Here is a 25,647-nt window from a genome sequence, read left to right as displayed (position 1 = left end):
TGCCTCTAAACCTGAGAATACTACTATATTGCAACATTTAAAAAGAAAATTAGGTAGGTTATATTATAACATAACATAACATAATATAATGTAATATAATGTAGCTATAGTTGAATGTATTTGTCCTATAGCCCAAATGTGACCTAGTAGTGAAATGTGTCTTAAGTGATTTCAGTCAGTGACTTTAACATCTGAGCCTAGAAACTAAATCATTTAACAGCTGTGCCATTATCACTAAGTGCTGCAACTTACCACCTTTAATCCTATAATTCACTTTTTAAAAAGTACCTTTTAAAGAGACACACATCTTGAGGCAATGAGGTGGCTCAGTAGATAGAAAACCAAGACTAAAAATGGAAGGTCCTGGGTTCAAATTTGGCTTTAGACATTTCTTGGCTATGTGGCCCTGGGCAAGTTACAACTCCATTTGCCTAGCCCCTACTGCACTTCTGTCTTGAAACCAATACACAGTATTCAGTATACAGCTAAAAGTGTCCAAGGCCAGGTCTGAACCCAGGACCTCCCATCTCTAGCCTAGTGAAGAATTTAAAAATAAACACATCTTATATTTTCTTACAAATAGCATGATCTTGCTCTAAAATGTTCAGGTTCTTCTCTAAAACTCGGGTACAAAATGGCTCTAAGGTAGACTCAGAAACTCAGAGCTCCTCAAGGTCTGACATTAATAGTAAATCTATGAGAGAAATGGGTACAGGTACTAAGTACAAAAAGCTTGAGGAACAACCCTGACTTATAGTACAGAAACTATTCTTAACACCTACCCTAGGAATTACTTCTTAAAAAGTGAACAAACCAGGGCAGACACAGAGTAGATGAACACAAAGTCAATCCACATCACTGGCTGAACTGGAAATCAAATTTGAATGCCATGATGGAATTAAGCTTTAGCCATAAAATTAGCATAAATAAAGGGATAAGAGTCTTAGCATTGAAACTTCCTTTATCAGGTCCCATTTTTCTCTATTCTTGTTCCTCTGAGGCATAAGATATGAACAACTGGCTTTGAATAAATCTGAAGCAGTAGGATTTGACTGCATGTCACTAGAAGTATACTAGAATAGAAAGGGAGCATAGCTTAAAGTCATAGATCTTAGGTTTGAAACCTAGGTTTGTTCCTTGCTGTGCGATTTGGGACAAGTAATTTCAATTTTTTGTTTCCTCTTTTTACAGATGAAAGGACCAGGCTAGCTGATCTTGAATGTTCCTAAGCCTCTCTGACCATCAGATCATAGACCTAAGCTATAATACCCCTTTCAGGCAAAGTCAGGAAGGGCTCCTTCAAAAATACAAGCTCCAGTTAATAGAATTTGTTCCTTATAGTCATATTTGAAAGTAGTTCACTAGAAACCACTGACTTAGTCACCACTCACTATAATAGTTGGCTTTAAGGTAATGAATTTTACTGCCTGAACTTTTGGCCAGTTCACATCAAGAGCAGTATTCAGCACTTTAGATTTAAAGACAGACAGCCTGTTAAAGTTATCAAGTGCTGTCACCACAACAACTGCCTTAAGTGTTAGCATCATTATTCTCATGCTAAAAGTGAGGGAAGAGAAGCACCAGAGAGAAATGACTTGGCCTCTGGTCTTAAAGAGTCCACAGGAAGGCTGACCTTTTCACACTCTTTAGGAGTAACCATCTCCCCAATTTTTTTTCTTCCTGTTTTCCTTATTGGATCATGATTTAAATTAATATTTAGCTGGCATATAATTGGTAAGTCAACATTCTATTCTCAACAGAAATAGGTCTCTATTCAAGTAGTCAGGCAAGAGCAAGTGATTACACCTACCATATCAAGGCAGAAGAATATTATAGCATACTCCTTAATGGGTACTTACACTATGCATATTTTCAAACAAGCTTTCCAATGTAGACAAGAAATAATGGAGTAAATTCATTTGTTTATTTTTAGAAAAATAAAGTTAACTTGGGACATGGAAGGTTTCAATTTTATATATACCATTCATAAATTTAAATGCAATTGTTCACCTATGTTTGCAATTTTGAAGATGACAGTAACAATACTTAGTTTTATTCCAATCATATTGCATAATATACAAATATATAGCTACATACACAGGAGTACAAAATAACAATGAAGCTATAGTACAATTCTTAGTCCATACATTAAATAAGATGTTTCTAAGTTTTTCTGAGAAGTTATTAGTATTGCACATTTCCTTTCTCCAAATAAAATGACTTTAGTTTAGAAATCCTTGCACTTTTTAGGGTATGTGATACACTGATCATAACTTAAAACCAAAACTCCATAGGTTTTTCTGATGAAATTATAGCACTTATTTACACACAAGTTCATGGAGTAAAATATATTGGCCAAGCAAATGGCAGTAAAAAATGGAAAAACTATTAAAGTAATAGCAAATCAACATTAGCTATAACATTTAAAAATCTGTTTTATTATGTAGGTTAATTTACTCCCAACACACAAAACTGGAAAAGAGTAACAAAATTTTTTTTAGAATTAGAAACAGCAATCATTTACTGAAAGAATTATTCCCTGATACATCTTATTATATGTCATTTTCGCTCTTATGTTAAATAGCTGAGTCTTCTTCCTAATTTAAACAACCAGCAGCACTGAAGCAATGTAGTAGTAATAGTAGAAATCCATTGCTTTGTATACAGTACTTATCCCAAGAGTCTTTAACGGGGCAACAATCCAATGCTATAAAATCATATGCTCTATCCATTGTGATTCATAAAATGAAAGTAAGTCAACAGCAGAGGAGTTCAAATATGGACCTCTTGAGTAGTGTTTAACAAACCTGCTATAGATCAGATGAGGCATTCAACAATGAACCTTTTTAGAAGAGGGACGCCATCTTACACAATAGTCAAGGAAAGAAACAGATGCTTTGCTAACAAATCACTCCCTCCCAAACAAATGAAAACCCTATGCTAATGAAGAACAACTATTCAATTTTCCCAGCAGAATTTAATACTGTTCAGACAAAGTATTACACTGAAAGTTATTTCTAGGCCTGTTGTTTTTAATAGGCATCAGAAAAACGATTTTTAAAACAGGAAAGTTAAACACTGTTTTTTTCATTCTTCAAATCAGCCTCCTCAAATGAGATGGTAAAGGAAGTGAATGTGAACGAAATGCAAAGCACTTACAATATTGCCAATTACTCTACTGAAAGATTCAAAGAGCTTATATTTTAATGTGGGAAACAACACATATTGGGGAGTGGTGGCCTGAGAAGGCAATTATGGCTAGGGAAACCACAAAGTGGGTCAATAGAACTCTAGGACTAATGGTAGTGATGTCATTCAACTTCTCTGAAAAAGAGGTAAAAAACGGGAGGTGAGGTGGGGGAGGGTAAACATCTGCAGAAAAAAGGCCTAGATGGAGGAGGTGAGAAAACATAGTCCCTAGGAGATCTGAGCCCAGCAGCTAAGCTGCTCCACAGCATGGTCAGATGTTGAGGGCATAAAATGGGGGGCAGTTAACTCAACTCGGGGCCAAGCACATGCCCTAGACTAAGGCAAGACTAAGTAAATTCATGCTTCACAATAAAAATGCCATTACTGTTACTTGGCACTTCACAAACGGTGATTCCTAATTGATCTAAAGATGGCTTTAAATGGGATTTTACTATAAATTTCATTGTTATGGTACAACCCAATGGCAGAAAGCCGGGCACCACACAGACAGCACAAATGTCGCTCTTTAGGCAGCTAGATGGTTGGAAACCATGTTTGCAGCAGTTTTTGCTTCTTGCTCTGGGCTGCCTTGCTCTGGACAGGTGTCAGCATCTACCTTTGTGTCCTGGTCCTCTCCACGGGGCACTGCAGCTGGATCTGGACACCTGCTCCCCTCGGCCACCATTTCTAGAGTGACGCCATTCCCAGATGTCTGTGATGCCTCCTGTGATAGAGCTGTTTGTTTCCTTCCTCCTTCCTCTTGTGGCTGCGGTGACTTTTCTGCCTCGATCTCCAGCTCCAGGCTTTCCTCATCGGCTTCCACTTCCAGCTGCTGTGTAAGCGCCTCCAGCTTCCGGGCCTTGCGGAGCTCATTCTGCTGGATGATGGTGCAGAGGTGCTCCGTGAGGTGCTCTTTGATCTCTGTCTTCCGCTGCAGGTCCAGTTTTGCAGCCACATACTCAGCTTCTGCTTTGTCAAATCGCTTCCTGCAAGCACATGGACAGAGATGAGCCTTAATCTCTAGTGGGCTAGAGGAAGGTCCTAAAACAATACTGTAACAAACTCAAAATGGAGAAATAACCAGATTAGCACTATTCTGCCAAAGAGTGAGTGGAAAAACAAACTGAATGATAGACAAATGGGTCAATGAGTGTGAAAGCACCAGGACCCATACCTTAATATGGAATCTTCTTGCACTTCCTTTTCCTTCTACCTTTTTTTTGCTAGTGCTGTTACAGCATTTCTCTGTTCTCCCTGTTTTTTGTGAGGATGTTTTCAGGTTCTTGAGTGTAGGTGTGGGGGATTGTTTGTGAAGGGCATACAAAAAGAGATGAAAAGGGCAAAAGATTTTCTTTTTCTAGATTAGAAGGAGGATGCTTTTAATAAGAGCCAGAGGTCATAGACAATAGGGAGAGGTACAAATGATTAGACAGAAGAAGCTAGTACGAATTTTGTTTTGCAGCCTAAAAAATTAGTCTTGCAGGGCTAGAATACTGCCAGACTATTATCATATCTTTCTCCCCCAGAGAGGAAACATCAGAAATTCTTAATTCATTTGTGCTCCAAATAACTTTCTTATGTATGACATGAGTCTAAAAGGCATTATCAGACCCATTTTTTAAAAAGATGAGGAAATGAGACATTTTTCATGTTAGTAGTAGAACTAAGATTAAAATTTAGGCAGTTTTTCTGACTCCAGTGTTATTTCCAGTAGATGATGATACATGAAGCCATCACCATATCAAATTTATAAAAGCTGCATGTAGAATATATTAAATGAAATAATTACTAAAAAAAAACTCTCAAAATCTCCCAGACTTACGAACATCAAAGCCATGCTGCAGGTACTAGAATTCACTTTTTTAAGTAACTGATCATCTTTAATGATCTGATAGTTCATCTTTGAAAATAATAAAATAACTGTATCTCCAGATCAACTTTATTCACTATATTTTCTATACTGTTTGTACTCCTCCAATGCTTTGGTATCATTTAACTGACTCCAAGATTAGTAAAATAATATTTTAATGCTAATTGAGATTTTAAATACAGTGACTCTGAATAAGATTATATGTGTTAAGCTTTAAAACAATTAAATGCAAACACTTCAGTACTTGACCTAGAGTAAGAGCTATTTGGGAACATTAAGATATTTAACAGTATTCTCAAGCACAGCTAGTGAATCTCTACATATTGTCTTTGACAAGGAAGGCCACAGGCTTGCAAAGAAGTGGGGTGGGAGATTGGGGGACTGCATAGTCCTAAAGAGAATGCCACTGAAGCTCTTGAACTTAGTGGAGAGAACATCCATAATCGTGGTACACCTATAGAGAGTGCCTTTAGAAAAACAATTAATGTGTCAGACTGAAAAATAGCTAATTCTCCTAGTCTTCTCTTTTCCCAGATAACAACCCAAGCTGAAATGGAATAAATGGACACACTGTAAATCATTTTGGTAAAAAATTTTGGTAAAAAAACCAACAACAACAAAACAACAACAACAACAACAACAACAACAAAAACCTTAAAACCAGTGGAGATTCTTTATTTGTACTTGTATTCCCAATACCTGGTTAATAAATGCTTGCCAATTGACTGATTTATATGAAAATCTCAATTTTTAGACATGTATTTGTTATCCTAAACTACTAAAAATTTTAGTTATTGTGAAGGGAAATAAATCCATGCCAATCAGAGACTGCCAGGACTTCTTTTTTAGAAATCATCTACCTACAATACCACAGGTTATTAAGGCATTGTCAGACTGTTTTAGGATGGCCTCTGCAACTGTGCACAATGACTGGTGAGAAACCATCATGGATTTTACATGTCGATTCTGGTCCATCCTTACCATTACTCTTCTGCATTAAAAAGGCTAAGCTAAGGACTTCCTTAGTAAAAGAAAGAAACAGCAAAATTACACAGATAAAAGGAAGAAATCAATGATTATCAATAAAAGCATCACTTCTTTGTTTTTATGTCCATCTGATGAACCAAAGGATAACCATCTAACCAACAAGATGGACAGAGGGAACTAACTGTTCTATGGAGGTTACCAAAGAGTAGCAGGTACTGCTCTTTTCAGAAGCTTTCCTCTCACCTGGTTTCCCCAAATCTCATCAGTCACTGAGTAATACTGATGCTACAGCTTCAATATCTTTTGCACTGTATCCATTCCCAAACCTTTCTATTCTACGTATCCTATTTGATGATGACTTTGTAGTAGCGTATTTATTGTGGAGTAATAGACCAGCTTCTTCTGATCATTTTCTGTCTTCCTCTGGGAGATTTTGAGCTTGTGACCCTTGTGAGAACTAATTAGTGACACTGGTATGGCCTTTAAGAAACTGTAGCCACATATATGGTGTAATGAGAACCCAGAGTAGGATTTTGGATAATCTTTGAAGGACATAACTAACAAGGATGGCATTTTATAAAAAATAAACATCTGATAAATACTGGATAAAGACAGTCATGTAAGTTAGGTTTTAAAATCACTTCAGTTATAGAATTAGGAAATCTCACTAAAAGTCAATAAATACCAAATGTTAAAGATAATGGCATTTGTCAACTGCCTGGAGTAAGATAGTAAAAAGGCCTGGTACCAATACAGAAATTCCTTTAATAACCTGTCAGCTATTTACATGGCCCTACTTCCAGATAGGCTTGGTACATTTCCATGGCACTAGGCTATAAAGAAAAGTTTTTTGGGGGTGGGGGGGAAGGGGATGGTACACCACCACCCATTCAGCTCAGCAAATGTCAATAGGCATTTGACCTTGATGACTTTAGCTCCCTATGCTTCCCACAGAGAGCAAGTCATACAAAGTAGTACTATGGGCTTAAAGGGTAAATTCAAGAGGTCTTGCTTAATCTATCATCAGTTCCATTCAATTAAATCCCCTTTGGCAAGCATCTGGGGCAGCATGGTGCTAAACATGGGAATTTAGTAGGTCTGAAGAAGTTACCAAAAGGTGGATTGCAATGGGGAGACAGAGAATTAAAACCTGTGCACAGATGGATAAGCAAGGTCATTTTGGTTACTCCCAGGTGGCATGGAAGAAGTGATTAGAGAAGGCTTTAAGGAAAAGGTAATATTAACAGCTCAAACAGGCATGTCCAAAAAATTTCCCCTTCTCTCCTCAATTTGTTCTCTCCTTCTGATGGAGATGATCACTGATGATTGTATCACCATTCACCCAATCTCCCAACGTTTAAAACCTCAGAGTTCTTTTTTTTTTTAATTTTTACTCATTCCTCTCTCTTTGAATAGCCAATAATTTCCTAGGGACTGTAAAGTTCAACTGTAATATTTTCTTGTATGCATCCTCACCTTTATTCCTACTTCTGCTGCCCTACTAAGAGGTTTTCTTATCTTTTATCTAGATTATCAAAAAGCCTTTTACTCAGTCTTCTAACTTCTATAATCTCCCCTTTTCATTTTTCAATCTATTACCAGGCTACTGACCATAGGCTGCTGATTCTCAGCTCTTGGCAAAGCATCTACTTCAGCCAAAGTACTCTTGCAGAGGGTCTCTTCCCTGGATTCTCATATTACCAAGCTCCCCTGAAGTCTTCTCCCAGATATGCCCCAGAGAAGGGGTTCACAAAGATATTTCATTTCATCTTTCTCTCTACCAGAATCTCTACTTGTAGGTATTGTATAAAAAGGATATATTAGTGGATGTGTACTTCAGCCCTAAGAAGTAGCACTCAACTTTCTTCCCTTCAAACACTCTCCTGCCCCCTTAACTGGGCAGAAAACTTGGAAACACAGAAATTTAGCACTTATATGCCAAACAGTCCCAAATACTATAGTACCCAAATACCCAAAAGCTAGAATGATGCTATTTCTTACATTGTTAATGTTAAGCACGAATGACATTCTTTCCATATGTAGCTGCTACCAGGAAAAACTGAAAGCATAACTTGGAATATTTTTCTGTTAATACTAATTATTCCTAAACTAATATGTTAACTAATTTTTAAAAACTAATTTAACTAAATATTTTAAAACTAATTTAATGAACTAAAATAGTAACAAATTATTCCTAAAAATATATCAATATTTTAAAAGGCAGCATATAATAGGATAGAAAGAACCTGTCCTAGGGTCAAGAAGCCCTGGATTCAAGATCTACTTCTGAAACATATGTGCTGTCTGATCTTGGGCAAATTATTTAAACTTTTCATGCTCCAAGGTAACTGTCCAGGTCTATAAGTTGCAGGACAGTTGCACTGGGAATTCCTCACGTCAATGAGTCACAGGTCCAGATCCAATAAATAAATAAATTGGAATATCCTTATAAAGAATATAATTCACAAATAATTTTTTGGCAAATTTATTAGCTTTAAAGTATGAATTGATAAAGCCTTAGTGTTACTCTATAAATAAATATTAGCCACCTCCTCAGTGATCTTTTAATAGACATTTGTCACAGTCAAAACTTCCACTTAAGACCTGAACCCATCCTTCCCCCATCTTCTCTAAAACTTTGTCCTGGTAAACATCCACTCTCTCTAGTTTTCAGTATCTTCCAATCTACTGGCTCCTCTTCTGCCTTCAAACATAAAAAAAAAAAAAAAACCTTCTATTCTTTAAAAACAAAAACAAAAAACCTTTCATTAATACTATTGCCCCCCCACCCCTCAAATTGCCATTTTATTTTTCTCTTACTCTTTTCACAACCAAATTGTTAAGGAAAAAGCTATCAACACTCACTCAATCAAATTCTGCTCTTCTCACTTTTCATACCTTTGAAATTTGGATTCTGGCCTAATAATTCTGCTAAAGTTACTCCCTCTGAGATTTCCAATGAATGACTTCTCCTCCCACCTCAACTCCACAAATGCTTATGTGTCTTAGAATCATTACTAAGCATCAATTCCAAGGCAGAAGAACAATAAGGGTTAAGCAACTGGGGTTAAATGAATTGCCTAGGGTCCCACAGCTAGAGAGGGTCTGAGGCTACATTTGAATTCATCCAGGTCCTCCTGACTCCAGGTCTGGCATTTTATCCACTCTACTACTCAGTTGCCCCTCAAGGACCTCCAAATTGCCCAATATGATAGTCCCTTCTCAGACCTCATCCTTTTCAGCTAAAGCATCTGTCATTTCCTCCTCCTTGAGGAGGATATTCACAATTCATATTTATGAGATATGCTAAGCTTTGCAAAGTACTTTATACACTTCTTTCTCTACATGCTCTCTTGGTTATTTCACAGTTCTCATGGGTTCAACTATCAACTTCAAGAAGAACCTATATCCAATCCTCTATCATAAAATGCCTGCTGGACATTTCTAACTAGAAGGCTCTAAAACTAAACATCTAACTAGATGACACCTAAAAACTCAATATATTTCAGACAGCACACATTATCTTTCCTTCTCAAATCCTTTCTTCTTGTTTCCCTATTTTTGCTGAAGACACAAGTATCTTTTTAGTTACTCATTTTGTAAGCACCAAAACATCTGCACTCAACTCTACCATCTCTCTAAAGCAGTGGCCCCTCTCCACCTAGCCAATCAGTGGCTACTTCTGCTCACTTCCAACCCTACAACATCTCTTGCATCTACCTCCTTTTTCCCCACTCACAGTGCCTCAGTTCAGGTCCCCATCACCTCATTTAGACAACTAGAATAGTCTCCTAATTTAGTCTTCCTGCCTCCTTTCTTCAATCCATTCCCTATACAGCTGCTAAATTGAAATTCCTAAAGCACAGATCTAACCGTATCACTCCTATGCTTCCCAAGGTTTCAACGGCTTTCCTTTTCCTCTAGGATAAATTATAAACTCTTCTGTTTAGAACTTAAAGTTTCTCATAAATTAGTTCCAACTCCGCTCACATACAACATCCTAGCAATCACCTCCATGTCTCTGAATAGGGTGTGTTCCATCTTCATGTATGTATCCATGTATTCCTATCTCATTTCCCTCCTGACAGAATCCAGATCATCGTTTAAGGGTTAACTCAAGAGCCAATTCCTTCACAAGATCTAATCTGATTCTCTTCTGCCTGAAGAAATTACTTTACATATATTCATCAGTGTTCCTGTTGTTTTCCCCATATATAATGTAATCTCCTTGAGGGCAGGGACTATTATGTTTGTCTTTGTACTCTCAATGCCTAGCACACAGAAGGTGCTTGATAAATGCTTACAGGTTGATATTCATTCAGTAAGTTAATTAGCAAAGTCAACTTAATGATATCTAATGGCATATAGTAAATGAACCAAAAAAAAAATCACAGGGAGAACCACAAGCCTCTTTCTTAAACACTGAGTTGAAAACTACAACCAAGTATTTCCGCTTTATTAAATTGTTATATAAACATTCTGAAACTGTGGTTTACCCTAGACTAATGAGGCATTCTGATTGATTTCTAGTGTTACAGAGAATGATGCACAATTGAATTATTTACACAGAACTCCCTTGTGAAAAGAGACAAACTGGAATGATTAAAGCAATGCTGAAACGAATGGAAGACCCCCAAAATTGGATTTAATTTTATACTCTTTTATCTGTTTGCAAAGTCCATGTAATTCTTTACATGTGTTATGTTCATTTTATAATTATGCCACAATATTTTCTTTCTTTAAAAGACAAAACAAAAAACCCAATGGCTGAAACCAAGGAATATGATGATATCAAGGCAATTTGTGCACTGTAGATTGGGATGAATAAAACTGTTCTGGGAGGAAAGGTTTCAGTTTCAAGTTTGCAAGACAGGAATACAAATATTTTAAAGTAAATGCATATTTAAAAAATGAGCCTACCCTTCCATTCTTTTAAATGAAGACAAGTAATCACATGGGGACCAGGTCCATTAATCAAAATATCTGGTTTCGATGCTTTTTTTTTCCTTTCCCAAAATACATTTCCCCCCAAATAATTAGTGCTTACCGAGCATAGGAATAGTCTAGGCTTGCCTGATCAATTCGATTCCGTAAGATTCCAATGTCAGCTGATACCATGTCATCTAAAGCCTGTAACTCCTTCTGGATCCGCTGTAGTTTCATGGTTTCTGCCTGAGTCCTTTTAGATCTAGGAAATAGGAAACAGAGAGTTAATTTTGAACACTGTTCTCATAATAACATAGTAAAGCACATTTTTGTACTATGCTTTTGGGTTGATTCTAGTTTACAGAAGATGGAGTGAAGGTTGAGACTAGGGAGCTCTCCAAGTTACAAGTGCATCCATGGCTTTTCATGATACTGAAATTTCTCTTTTTTCTTGTAATTATACAATTCTGAGTTAAATCATAGGTCTTGAAGTAAACTGTATGGTATATATGCAAGTGTATTCTTTTTTCATAAAGCTTTATGAAAGCAGAAAATTGAGAAGATTTTAATAGACAGTTTCTCAGATAGAGATCTCATATCTCAATTATACAGAGAACTTTGTCCAATTTAAGGCAATAAGAGCCATCCCCTATTTGACAAATGGGCAAAAGATCTGAACAGTACTCAGGTGAAGAAATCAAAACCTTATATAGGTACATGAAGAAACACTTTGCTAGAAATGCAGACCAAGACAATTCTGATGTATTATCTCACACCCAGCAAATTAGCTAAACTAGCAAACATTGTAGGGAATGTGGAAAAATATACCACTATAATACACTGTTGTGAAACTGTGACCTATCCAATCATTTTTGAAGAACAATTTGGAATTATGCCTAAAGAGCTATAAAACTGTGTATGTCTTTAGACCCAACAATGTCATTGCTAGGTCTTTTCCCCAAGATCAGGGAAAAAGAAAAAGAACTCATATATACCAAGAAATAGCAGCTCTCTTTGTGGTAGCAAAGAACTGAAAACCAAGAGGTTGTTCATAAGTTGGGGAATGGCTAAACAAATTGTGGTATATGTTTGTGATGGAATACTACTGCACTATAAGAAGTGATGAGCAGATTCATTTTTTTAAACTTGGAAAGAACTACATAAAATAATGAAGAATGAAATTAATAGAAACAAGAGAACATAATAGCCAGCTACAGATTTAATACTTGAAATAACTTGTGAATGTTCATTTGTAGGGAAAGAACTGAAAATGGAAAAGGCTGAATACAAATAAAAAAATAAAGCCTTCATTTCTCTTAATTTCACTTCTCTTAATTTCCTCAAGGAATACAATGTCTCAATTCTACATTTCCGTTCTTAGAGTTAAAATATCTAATTTCCAACCTAAATTTTCCTTCCTGTTCACAAATCAATTTTCTCTTGTTCTTATTTACTAATTACTAAAAAACTTATACTATTTACATAATTCAACACTACTTTAACATATTTACATACATATAATGGTTTTCATCACATTTCACATTTTCCATATACTTTTTTTCTTAAAAGGGAACTACCTATATATAATCTATTACAAACTGCTTTGGGGGTTCATAAGCTGTCATCTTTGGTGTTCAAGAATTAAGAACTAGCTCCTATTGATGACATTTCCCAGTTCTTCCTGTAAGGATTCTTTCTGATTTCTACCCCAACTATGTATTCCCATATATTCTCTAATTAACAATAGTAATGGATTGCTATATTGTGTTTTTAAGTTTGCAAAGTATTTTGACTTTTTCTGCATATCATGTCATTTGCAAAAACCTGAACCCACCTATTCCTTTGTCTAAATCTATTTACTCTTATCACTGTATTGTCTCTCATAAAATACATATAGCTTAAACCTTATTTAACCCTATAAGACATGAACTACTAATGTTGCTAATGAATTAAAAATGAGTATCTAAACTTAGAGAGAAATAGAGAAGTGCACAGTGGTATAAACAGATTACAATATATAAAAAATAATGAACTACAAAGGGTGGTATGGAGGCAAGAGTGAGGCTAATTGCCAAACAGTCCATTAGGTTCTATTGTTTTCCATGGAAGGAGAGGATATGCCTCTATGCTAAACTTATGAGAGGACAGGGAATTCAAAAGATTAGTGCATGGATGTATTATGATTTGCATCATTAGAGGGAATATCCTCATGATGAGCTCCTTCATTCATGTAGTATATGGAGAATTAATATTTATAGCTTATATTTTGCTACATTCAAACATTCATGTTTTATCTTATTATCTTTGTGTCCATTTCAATGACTTTTAGTTTTACTCATTAGATTCTCAAGAACAAATATTAAGTTTATAACTTTTAGATAAAGCCTAGCAATATCCCATATAATTAAGCTCAGTGTAAATATTATGATCATGATCACTTGGAGTAAAGAGGAAACTGCACAGACAAAAAGTCTATTTCTTTTCCTGAGATATAACATAAGGTTGTACTTAAAAAAAAAAAAAAACCCTTACCTTAAATATTGGAGGGGATGTGGCAAAATTGGGACATTAATGCATTGCTAGTGGAGTTGTGAATTGATCCAACCATTCTGGAAGGCAATTTGGAACTATGCCCAAAGGACATTAAAAGACTGTCTGCCCTTTGATCCAGCCATAGCACTGCTGGGTTTGTACCCCAAAGAGATAATAAGGAAAAAGACTTGTACTAAAATATTCATAGCTGCACTCTTTGTGGTGGCAAAAAATTCAAAATGAGGGGATGCCCTTCAACTGGGGAATGGCTGAACAAATTGTGATATCTGTTGATGATGGAATACTATTGTGGAATAATGAACTGGAGGAATTCCATGGGGACTGGAACAACCTCCAGGAATTGATGCAGAGTGAGAGGAGCAGAACCAGGAGAACATTGTACACAGAGACTGATACACTGTGGTACAATCAAATGTAATGGACTTCTCTACTAACAGCAATGCAATGATTCAGGATAATTCTGAGGCATTTATGAGAAAGAACACTATTCACATCCAGAGAAAGAACTGTGAGAGTAGAAACACAGGAGAAAAACAACTGCTTGATCACATGGGTCAAATGGGGATATGACTGGGGATGTAGACTCTAAATGATCACCACGGTGCAAATATTAATAATATGGGAAAGGGTCTTGATCAATGACACATGTAAAACCCAGTGGAATTGCTCCTTCACTATGGGATTGGGGTGGAGGGGGGGGGGGAAGAACATGATTCATGTAACCATGGAAAAATATTCCAAATTAATTAAATAAACTTAAAACAAACAAATAAATAAATAAACCCTTACTTTCCATCTTGGAATGAATACTATGTATTTGTTCCAAGGCAGAAGAGCAGTAAGCTATATGTAATGGGGGTTAAGTGACTTGTCTAGGGTCACACAGCTAGGAAGTATCTGAGACCACATTTAAACCCAGGACCTCCCATCTCTACACCTGGCTCTGAATCCTCTGAGCCATCTCCCTGCCCCCAGAAGTATGTGCTTTTATGTTCTACAAGATAAAGATTTTTCACTGGCAGAATAGAAATCTGTTTTGAGCCTTCATATGGAAGATTAGATTTCCTAAAAACTTCAACCACACACATCCAGAATTCTAAAGGAAAAAATAAAGTAAAATACAATCAAAGTAGATTGCTCTCACATCTTAGTTCAAATTTAATATAGATTTTAATACAGCTTACTTATCTGGCTGTCAAGCTCACTGATTAGAAACAGCAAACTAAAATGAGTGGTGAGAGTAGAACATGCATGTGTAACAGCTGCAGCAAATCAGACACTGATGGAAGAAATAGAAGAACTAAAATGCCTAGGACCACATACTATAATTATGGGCATCATCAGGATGACCATAAGTTGCCATGAAATATTTAAACTATGAGTAGAATTCTTGGAATCATATAATGAATTTTTTAGTTAAATTATTTATTATGAACTAAATAATAAACATCAAAGCAACATATTAAACCTGCTTTTTAACTATTTACATTTAAATTAATTTCCACACAAAATATACTTTTTTCTTACTTCTAGGTTTTCATTAGAATTTTACCTTTCCAATTGCATTTATTTACGCTTACCATGTCAGAGTTAATGGGTACTCTCTCCTTCTGGTTCTATTTTTTCTTTTTGCATTGTTTCACAAAGGTCTTTCCAGATTGGTCTTAATTGTATTTTGGCATGTCATTACATTGATGAATCATAAGTCATTTAACCATTCCCCTTCTATAGGACATTTATACTGCTTCCATTTTTTTAGAATTACAGAAATGTCACTAAAGACATCTTTGAATAACCAGCTCTTTTTTGATTGTTTTGCCTTGAATATGTTAGGTTTTGTTCCCCCCACCTAAAGAAATTACTGTATAAAAGTGTATTTATTTGTTAACTTTTACTACTCCCTGACAAAAGATGCAAATACACATACATACTCTCACACTTTCTCTCTGCTCTCCAAAGACACTTACATTTACAATTACACCAGGAAGAAATGTTTTTTTCTATAACTCCACCTGCAGTGTTTGATTGCTTCTCAATTATTTTTTTAAGTTTTATGGATGTGAGGTGATACCTAAAAGTTGTTTTAATTTGTATCTCATTGATCATATAATATATAATTTGGAAATATTTCTAACAAGAACTGATTAAGCTTTGGCATTAAGACTGCTTAAATCTAGAGAACTATATAACTATACAAGATCTTAATGTTTCCAATTTTTACCTGACAAAGCTGTTCAATTTTGAATTTTATAATGGATGACACTTTGCAGATATAAACATGAAGTGAACAAACCCATTACTTTTAGGCCTAATCTTCCCTGGTTTTGGTCCCCAGAGGTCTAGCCTCATGGACACCTGGGAAACTCTCAAGGCAAGAATCTGTAGTAGTGATGATTCAGGCTCAGACCTAGTATTTCGAGAGTGTAGAGAATTCCTTTTGAAAAAACTTCACCAATGCTAACTGGCTACTTAATAAAAGTAATAGTGACTCTTTATATAATACTTAAAGGTTTGTGAAGGTTATTATAAAGTTATTTCACTGGAACCTCACAACTAAATGCTAGGGAGTTGCTTAGATGACAGAGGTTAAAGAATTTGTTTAATGTTATAATTAGCAAGTGAGAAGATAGAACTCTCTCCAACATACAACACTACCTCTGGGGATTTTAGTTATCATTCACAAAATAGACATTAATAACACTGCTTTGTCCTAAGGGAAAAAAAATACAGTAAAACAGGCAAGAAACTCACTGGGAGAGTAACAATATGGTTACAAATATTGTTCCCTAGTATATTTCTTACCTTTCGGCAATAGCTTTGGCCAAAAATGCTTTTTTCCGTTTATTTTTCTCTTCCATTAGTCGTTGCTCTTCCTGGAGGACTTCCCAATGAGATTTCTCCTGCCTGGTCAGTAACCAAGAATAAAATCGGATTTACATAAAAGATTCCCATCTCCCCAATCCCCTTCCCAATGTAAACAATGAATTAGTTATGTAAATGGTCCTTTAAGAGATCCCTATTAAAGGTTTTTAAGAAGATATCTGTAGCTGATTATCTTGTTCTGATAGTAGTAAAGAAGGTGATCAGAAGTAAAGGTGTAAATAAATTGGACTCATGAAATCCCTTGTCTATGTGTGATCTAGGAATAAACAGCTGATGGCAGGGTGTGGTGGCTTATTTGTAGGAGCACAGATATATGGCATTAGACTATTGGTGCAAAAAGAATCAAATAAAATGACTTGAAGATGATGCTTCTCACTGTGCTTTTTTTCAACTGTGATATATGGTCACGATCATAAAAGTTTCTGCCACGTAAACATTCATTAAGCAATGACTAGTCAGTGAACATTCAGAACAAGAAGGGGGACCCTAAAGAGCCAGCAAGCATAACTACATCTAGACTTAAATCTTGTCAGACTGGTCTCCTTTCCTTTCCAAAAGACTGTCTAAAACTGGTATATGAGGAGAATGGTTTCTAGGTTTCCAACATCCTGGCAAAGATTTTGATAAAGTATATTATTTTATTCTTCTGGAGAAGGTGGAGAGATGTGACCCAGTCAAGAACATAATTAGACTGCTAATGATTTTGTGTAAATGTGGCCTGCAGGAGGTTCCCCGTGGAGGAACAGAAGGGCATCTTTATCAATCACTTGGATAAAGACATAGGTGGGTGGGATAGTCATCATATCTGTAGACAACACAAAACTAGAAGGGCTAGTTAATATACTGAATCCAAAAAGATCCTAACAGTTTGGAGCACTGACTGAATTAATAAGATGAAATTCAAGGGATAAAAAGTCTTTCCTTTGAGTACAAAAAAAATGAACCTCTCCTGTACAAGATTAGGGAGGCCTGGTTAGACAGCAATTTGAAAGAGACCTATGAGTCACGGTGGACTGGAAACTCAATGGGTCAGCAATGTGATATTGCAACCCAAAAAGTTAAAGACATAAAAACATAAACCAAAAAGTTAAAGCCATTCATATGCAATGAAAAGCATAACTTCTAAGGAAAGGTTCAACTATACCACTGTTAAATTTTGGTCCAGGCATTATCATTTAAGGATGGTGATGAAATACATAAAAATATACACAGAAAGAGGGTAACCAAGATGGTGAAGGAGCTTGAGTCCATGCCCTATGAAGCTTGACCAAAATAAATGTCTAACTTGTAGAAAATAATACTTAAGGGAATACATATGTTATCTTCAAGGACTAAAAGTTTATCATGTTATGGAAAAAGTAGACTTGTCCTGTTTGGTCTTCAAGACTAGAAGCAGGAGCCATTGGAAAATGTTGCAGAAAGGCAAACCTAGGCTCTGAGTCAGGAAAAAGCTTCCTAAAACTTACAGATATCCAAAAGTAAGCCAGGTTGCCTCAAGAGGAGGAACATCTCCTTCATTTGACATCTTCAAAACAGAGCCTGGATAATCCATGTCAGATATGTTATATTAGGATTCCTATCAAATATGGGGGAAACTAGAAAAGCTGCTGAAATCCCTCCCAACTCTTATATTCCAGGTTCCTTCCAATATGTCCACTTTCAAAAATATTTACACAGAACAAAATTTATCCAGCTAAATCCCAAAGGCTGGATGAAAGGAAAAGGTAAGAAAGAACTAGGTTTTTAAAAAATTCCACCTGGAATCTTCCCTTGTGCCCAGTTTCAGCACCAAAATATACACTACCATGTCAACTCTCTAGGTAAAGAACCAGAAATGGTTTTTACTTCACAAGTATTTAATACCACAGACCCAGTACATTTGAACAATTCTCAAAGTTATGCTTTTTCACTCTACCACCATGATATGGTTAGATCTTTAGATCTAGCCACATCTCAGCTCCCGAAGGGGTCATAAATTAAAGATAATTTCTCACTTAGAGTCAGAATCCCTGCTTCCATCCCAAGGCTCAGCTTTCCACAAGTATACTTCAACAATGATATCAGTGTTCTCCTCTATGTATTACTCTGACATAACATATCTATCCTCAGAGCTCTTGTTGAAGGGTAATATGTACAAAACACTGGAGATATAAAAATGAGAAATAAAATATGCTATTATGGAGCTTCTCTTCTATTTAAAGGATAAAACACATAAACAGATATATCAATACAAGGTAAATAGAAGAAGAGATCTTTATAAAAAGACAGAGAGGTATGGGGACAATTATATCAGGAAAGCTTCACAGGGTAAGTGGTACCTGAGCTAAGTCTTCAAGGAAGGTCAGGAAATAGTCAGGAAAGGACAACATGAAATGAATCTGTGAAGGCAAGAGATGGCAAATTCAGAGAAGGGAAAGGGGGCGGGACCCTGACCTAGGGTGGTAGTCAAGTGGCAAGAAGGGGACAACTAAGAAGTCACCTATGAAAGAAGAATGTTATTTATATTTTCAAGCATAATCACCATTTGGTTATTTTGCCTTAACCACCTTTATGAAAAAGAATGGTTCTATCCTGGGTGTGGATTTAATTAGGCCCATAAATGATTGATTAAAAAAAAAACAAAGGACATTAATGGAATTTATTTTTAAGTTAACAATTTTAGCTATTTAAAAATGAATTGGGCTACCTTGGAATGTAGAAAATTTCTTGTGTTTAGAGATCTTTGTGGTGAGGCTCCTGGGTGATCACATCATGAGGATATTACAAGGCAAAAAATTAAGCCTCACCTAAGTAGACCCTGAAGGGTATTATAATCAGCTCTTATAAGAAAAGAAACATTTAACTCACTTTGTTTCATACTCAGTACTACCTGCAGAGGGAATGTTACAAAATAGGAATATATCTCAGGAAAAGATCTGAGGAATACAATAATATGATAAGAGATCCAAAGAAAATGAAACACAAAAATGAATGGCACCTCAGCTCCCCAAGGGGTCATAAATTAAAGAGATAAGAAACAAAGTGAATGTAGACTAAAGTGCCAGAGTTAAGATTATCAGAAGCCTTACTTGTGTCACAAAATAGCCACATGGGTCTTTAGCATTTATACTAAATTAGCTACTCTAGTTTCAGATTGTGGTATATGATACAATGAAAACAAAGCATATGCTTGAAATAGATCACCAGTGTCTGTCCACTTGTTTCCTGTTCTTTCCCCTTTTGCCTTTTCAGCCATCCACAGCATCCTTCCCCATACCAGGCAGGCCCATTCAGAAGAGTGAATGGTTCTACATAGTCAGAAAGCTGACATCTAAATTTCCTAGTGGCAGGGCTCTGAATGTTCTAATAATAACTTCTCTTTTCCTCGCTATTTCTAGGTCAGAACACATCAGAACATATATTAAGCTTACATGCTAACACCCAAGTATACAAGAACGAACCAAGAAAACAAATGGAATCACTTTCATGATTATAGACTTACTAACAATTCCACTTTCTTTTTTTCCAATTTACAGTTTGGTTTTGGAGTAAGAATCTCATCTTTATCATCATTATGAGAATTCTCAAGTCCTGTCTTTTTCTGTTGATTTCCAATGTTCTGCTGCTGCTTTTCATTATTGGCAGGGGAGATGAGAGGAGATGGGTGACGCTGTTGAGAGTTAAATCTCTGTTTTGGTGCAGAAAGAAATTGCTCTGGAGGTATTGATGTAGTTCCATCTTGAAGTCCAAGCTTTTGGCTTTGTTGCTGAAGGGCCTTTTCACGTTGTAGTTGTTGACGACTTTTGTTCATATGGTAACGCCTTTGCCTATCAGAGGGCTCAAATGGATCTATAGAATAAACAAAAACAGTTATATTTGAGTAGAGCAGATTATAAATCATTCTAATAAAAAAGAGTAATGCAGTAACACTTCATTAGAACCCAATCTCTATCTTTTATATTGCATACAAAAAGGTAAAAATTGCTTTCTTGTTGTCTTAAACAATACTCACGCCTCACTTTTGGTACTCAATGAAAGTTTCCCAAATAGCCAATTCTGACATCTAATCAAAGAATGATTAGCTATATATAATACCATACTTTTTCTTTTTTCTTTGTTTGTTTGTTTGTTTGTTTGTTTATTTATTTATTTATTTTTTAGAACCCTTACCTTCCATCTTGGAGTCAATACTGTGTATTGGTTCCAAGGCAGAAGAGTGGTAAGGGCTAGGCAATGGGGGTCAAGTGACTTGCCCAGGGTCACACAGCTGGGAAGTGTCTGAGTCCAGATTTGAACCCAGGACCTCCCATCTCTAGGTCTGGTTCTCAATCCACTGAGCTACCCAGCTGCCCCCTCCATACTTTTAAAAGATCTGTTATTTCATCACTGTAAGTAATCCCACCACTAAAACTAATTACAACCATTCTGGGCCTTTGTAGATGGTTTTAAGGATCCCAACATTACTTCATGACCAGGTAAGTCCTAGTAACATCATCCCAGCTTTATTTGATTGGGTATATCTCATGTCATGACTTTTGCATTGACAAAGAGAAATTCTCTGCAGAGATTGCTGATAAGATCACCTAAACAAAATCATATACATTTTGATATTTGCTATTAAGTGAAAATAGAAATGAGGAAAACAGTGAACTCAATATTTAGAAAAATACACAGGCAAATATAGTTTGGAATTGAAAGAGGCCATGGCTTGTAGGCTTCTCAGAAGAAACAAGCCAGTACATTATTATTTTTCTTTCTTTAAAAAGAGTTATAGGACACAAGTATGAAAGTATGAGTACAAAGATCATAGTGTAAAAAATTGAATAGACACACATACATACTAGTAGTTAACATTTTATATAACTTTTAGGATTTGCAAAGGGCTTTCTATTTCAACACACACACATACACACACACACACAGGTCCTTGAAATAGACAAAATTTTAACCAGTCCAAATATTCTATATTTGTTCTCTCATCTAATTAACATGTCTATTAGTCCCTTCCATCTTGGCAGGTATATTTTATGATGTGCTTCTGAAATTGTGCATGCCAACTCCTTTTTAAAGAAAGAAAACTACATACTGGGACATGCTTCTGGGTAGCCTATAATCCATGACCGCTTTCATTTCTTTATTTCAAACCTTTTTTTTTTTAACCCTTATGGACCATATACTACTGTGTATTGGTTTCAAGGTGGTAAGGCCTAGGGAACTGAGATTAAGTGACTTTGACCTTGGAGAAAGTTAGGATGTGCCTGAGGCCACATTTGATCCCAAGACCCCTCTTTTGGCCTGGGTCTCAATTCCCTGAGCCACTTAGCTGCCTCTGATGTCTTTTTTTTTTTTTAATGAAAAATCCTTTACAATTTGTATCCAAATTACCTTTATATGATCATTGCACTGTGACCACGTCACTCCCCTACTCAATAAATTCCAGGAGCTCCCTACAACCTCAAATGTAAAACCAAATCAAATATAAAATCTTGTTTGGCATTCAAAGCCGTTCATAACTTAGTCCCCTCCATCCTTCCAGTATTGCCCTGTACTATTCAATTCAATGACATTTGCCTCCTTGGTATTCTACTAGCTTCTCTGCTTCAGGCATTTGCTTTGCTTTGTTCTCCATGCCTGAAATGTTCTTCCTCCTCCTCTGTCTACTAGCTTCTTTTCTTCAAGTCCTAACATTCCATTTTCTACAGGAAACCTTTCTCAATCACTCAAAATTCTATGTCTTCTCTCTGTTAATCATTTCCTATTTATCTCACATATAGTTTATTTGAACACATTTGTTTCCTTGTCTCCTCCATTAGATCATAAACTCCTGAAAATGAGACTTTTTTTTTTTTAATCTGCAGTAGACAGTGCCTAGCCTAGCAAACAGGAGACACTGGATGATGACTGTTTCATGGCCTCTTATGTTCCACTTAAACTTGTCTACCTGTTCTTCACCCACAATTTTCCACCCTTATGCTTTAGCCCAGGTTATCCTCTATGTCCCCTAAGAGAATACACTTTCTCTTTACCTCCAAGCATCTTTCTATTCCAGTCCACATTACGTTCAGCTGACAAACCAATCTTAGGAAGATGGAGGTCTGACCATAACATTCTCTTAGTCAATAAACTCCAGTGGTTCCCCAAGACCTCTAATATTAAATATAAAATCCTCCAGCATTGAAATACCTCCATAATCTGCCTTTCCAGTCTTTTTTTTTTAAATCAGTAAACATTTATACCTTACTCCTTTCCACATATTCTATAATCCAGTTACTCTGGTCTCCTTATGACCTTCAGATGGGACCCTCTGGCTCCCCACTTAAAGAACTGCTACTAATTGGCTCCCCATGCCTGGAATGCTCTTTCTCTCCTCATCAATGCCTCTTGCTTTAAGTCCCAGTTAAAAATCTCACTTATTGCAAGAAGCCTTTCCTGTCCCCTTTAATACTAGTGCTTTCTCTCTTAATATTATCTCCAGTTTATCCTATATATATTTTTTGTATCTTGTTGTTTATGCTCCACATTTAACTGTAAGCATCTTGAGGGTAGGGACTACATTTTGCCATTCTTTTCATTCTCAGCACTTAACACAGTTTTAGGAACATGATAAGTACTTAATATAGTCTTAACTTTCTTCAAAGTTCAGCTAAAATGTCAAGGGTGATTTCTGATACCATCTCTCCCACCCCTTTATTTGTATTTATTTCCCAAGCACTTCTATATTTCTACGTGTACATATTGTCGTTTGACAGTAAGTGACTCGAGGACAGGGAATGTCTAGTTTTTGCCTTTAAATTCTCAGTACTTTCAGCAAGTACTTTAAAAAAGCACTATCTACCTACTATATCTATCACTGACCCTAGCACACAGCAAGAATTTAGTAAATGCTTATTGGCCTCCTGCCACTAATTATTCTCAAATCTCAGTTGAAATGTCATGACGAATTTCAGCTAAGCACCCCTACGTTTCTTTCATTTTGTTTACACTTATACATAATTTAGTTGGAAGGTAAGTTGCTTGAAGGCAGGGATATTTAGCTTTTGCTCTTGTATCCTCAGCAAGCGCTTAATAAAACCTCGACGTTTCCACCTTTTTTACAGTACCTCTCACTGTGCCTAGTACATAGCGGGAGTTTAATAAATGCTTAGGAGCAGGGCTCTGGCCCAGATTGGGTCTCCACTATGGAACCCATCCGCAGCCCCGCCCCCTCTATCCCATTCAAGACCGAACGGACAGAGCCACCTCCTGGCTCATTACCTTTATTCTGCCGCAACCTCCGCAGCTCCTCCTCGGAGAAGCCGGCCCATCCTTGCGCCATCCGGCCAGGCTTCTCCGAAGCTTCCCGGGGGTCCCGGAGTCTTCTAGGATCCCCGTCTGCCAACGCGACTGCCCCAGCTAGCCTGAACTTTGACAGGCTGGAGCTAGCCGCTTAACCAATAAACGCAAGGCATTCAAGCATGGTCCCTTCTCGTTCACTCTGCGGCCGGTATCTTTAGGTATCCTAGGACGTGCCTTATTGAATATCTGGGGAAATCACTGCAGCACACATTCCCCACCATATCTTATACATCTTCACCTTCCCCCAGCGTTTCATCCTCATCCCGACTATTGGCCATAAAATGAATAGCCTCGTGGAATTTTGTAAGAATATCGAGCTTCTTGGCAGGCATTTTCAGGGTGTCTCGGAGGGGCGGGCCAGAGAAACCGGAAGGGGCGGGACTAATAAGCTTGCTCTGTATTAGTTGTGGGGCCTGCGGCGCTGAGGCGTTGTCCTGGTTTAGGGTATTGAGTCTTCTGTTTCGCTGTTGAGGTTTCTTACCTGTCTGGTTTTAACTCTGTGAGACTTTACCTCGAACGTCATCGTAGACAGAATCGAAATCCTCATTTAGACTTGGGCCTTAAAAAAATAACCCAACACCTTCTTTCCGTCGCCTCCAAGATCCTCTTGCCTCCTGTTTCCCTTTACTCTTCTCACTTTTCTCTGCTTGCCCTTCCTTGTTTTGAGTTTAAAACATAGGACTTTTGAGTCTTTCTGAGGGAGAGCCACGGCCATTTTTAAAATGTCTAAGGGGGCATCTGTTCTATATGATGTGTAGCGTTTTGTAAGTCTTCAAGCGATATTCAAGTGTCTCAGAGCTGTTGAGCTGGGGATGTAAATATGGGGAAAGGGGATAACAACCAGAAGGAAGAGGAAATGAGCAGACAAATATGTATAAATAAGTCATACACAGAAAAAGTAGGAAATAATTAACAGAGGGAGTTTCATGAATGGGAGATAAAGTCTATTCCAGGGAGTCTAGTTGATTTGAAAGAGGGAGAATATCCGAATTCTAATTCAGTCTGCTGGTTATCACCTGGATGAACCACTACCTCTTTGAGTTATTTCTTCATCTATGAAATAGGATGACAGAAATAAATGATTTGTAAAACGGCTTCATTCTTTGATGCCATAATTGCTATGAGGTCCAAAAAAAAAATACCATGAAAACTAAGAAAAGAATGCTTCTAGTTGAGTAAATGAGGGTGTGGTAGGAGCGGATTTGAAGAGAGACTTATTTGGAGAAAGAAGCTGTAAAAGAAATTCAGGTTACTGATTGTGCCAAAAGAGTGTGTGAAAGGTTTTTAGTGTCATCTGAACCGTTGCCTTTTTTTAAATGGAAAATGAGATGTTAAATTCTCAAATTATTATTTTATAAATCTATCTTAATAGATTTTAATTAAAAACAATAGGAATATTTATGCAATTTTAGATGCCTATATCTACGGTGACATGTCCCATGTTTTTCTAGGTCAGTCTGGTTTTAAGGAAATAAGTTCGTTCAAAAACACTTATTGGGGGCAGCTGGGTAGCTCAGTGGATTGAGAGCCAGTCCTAGAGATGGGAGGTACTAGGTTCAAATATGGCCTCAGACCCTTCCCAGCTGTGTGATCCTGGGCAAGTGACATAACCCCCATTGCCCAGCCCTTACCACTCTTCTGCCTTGAAACCAATACACAGTGTTGATTCCTAGGCAGAAGGTAAGGGTAAAAACAAAACAAAACAAAAAACACTTATTAAAGTTCTAATAAGTTCAAGACAAAGCTAGGTGCTATAATACAAAACTGTAACAGGGACTCTTGTTCTAGAGTAGTTTGAAGTCTATGGGAGAGGAGATATGTGCCTTAAATAACTTCTTTAAGAGAGTGTGATTTGCAAGAAAGAAAGCCCAAAGTACCATATATGAGAAATTTGAGGAGAGAGAGATCTGAGGCTTTGAAACATA

The 25,647-nt window shown here is 36.7% G+C and overlaps 1 protein-coding gene across 1 annotated transcript; it reads right to left on the bottom strand.

The window, feature by feature from the left end:
* Positions 1–1,902: 1,902 nt before the first annotated feature.
* Positions 1,903–24,036, bottom strand: GORAB (golgin, RAB6 interacting). The gene is made up of 5 exons (XM_056815517.1): positions 23,642–24,036; positions 19,894–20,236; positions 16,328–16,429; positions 11,094–11,234; positions 1,903–4,175 (listed from the first exon to the last, which is right to left on the bottom strand). The coding sequence occupies exons 1-5, from the start codon at positions 23,700–23,702 to the stop codon at positions 3,716–3,718; spliced, it is 1,107 nt and encodes a 368-aa protein (XP_056671495.1). The 5' UTR covers positions 23,703–24,036; the 3' UTR covers positions 1,903–3,715.
* Between the last annotated feature and the right edge of the window lie 1,611 nt (positions 24,037–25,647).

Source organism: Monodelphis domestica, chromosome 2 (assembly GCF_027887165.1).
Source record: "Monodelphis domestica isolate mMonDom1 chromosome 2, mMonDom1.pri, whole genome shotgun sequence".
Taxonomy (NCBI): domain Eukaryota; kingdom Metazoa; phylum Chordata; class Mammalia; order Didelphimorphia; family Didelphidae; genus Monodelphis; species Monodelphis domestica.
Note: the sequence above shows the minus strand (reverse complement) of the source record. Positions and strands in the feature narration are given on the sequence as shown.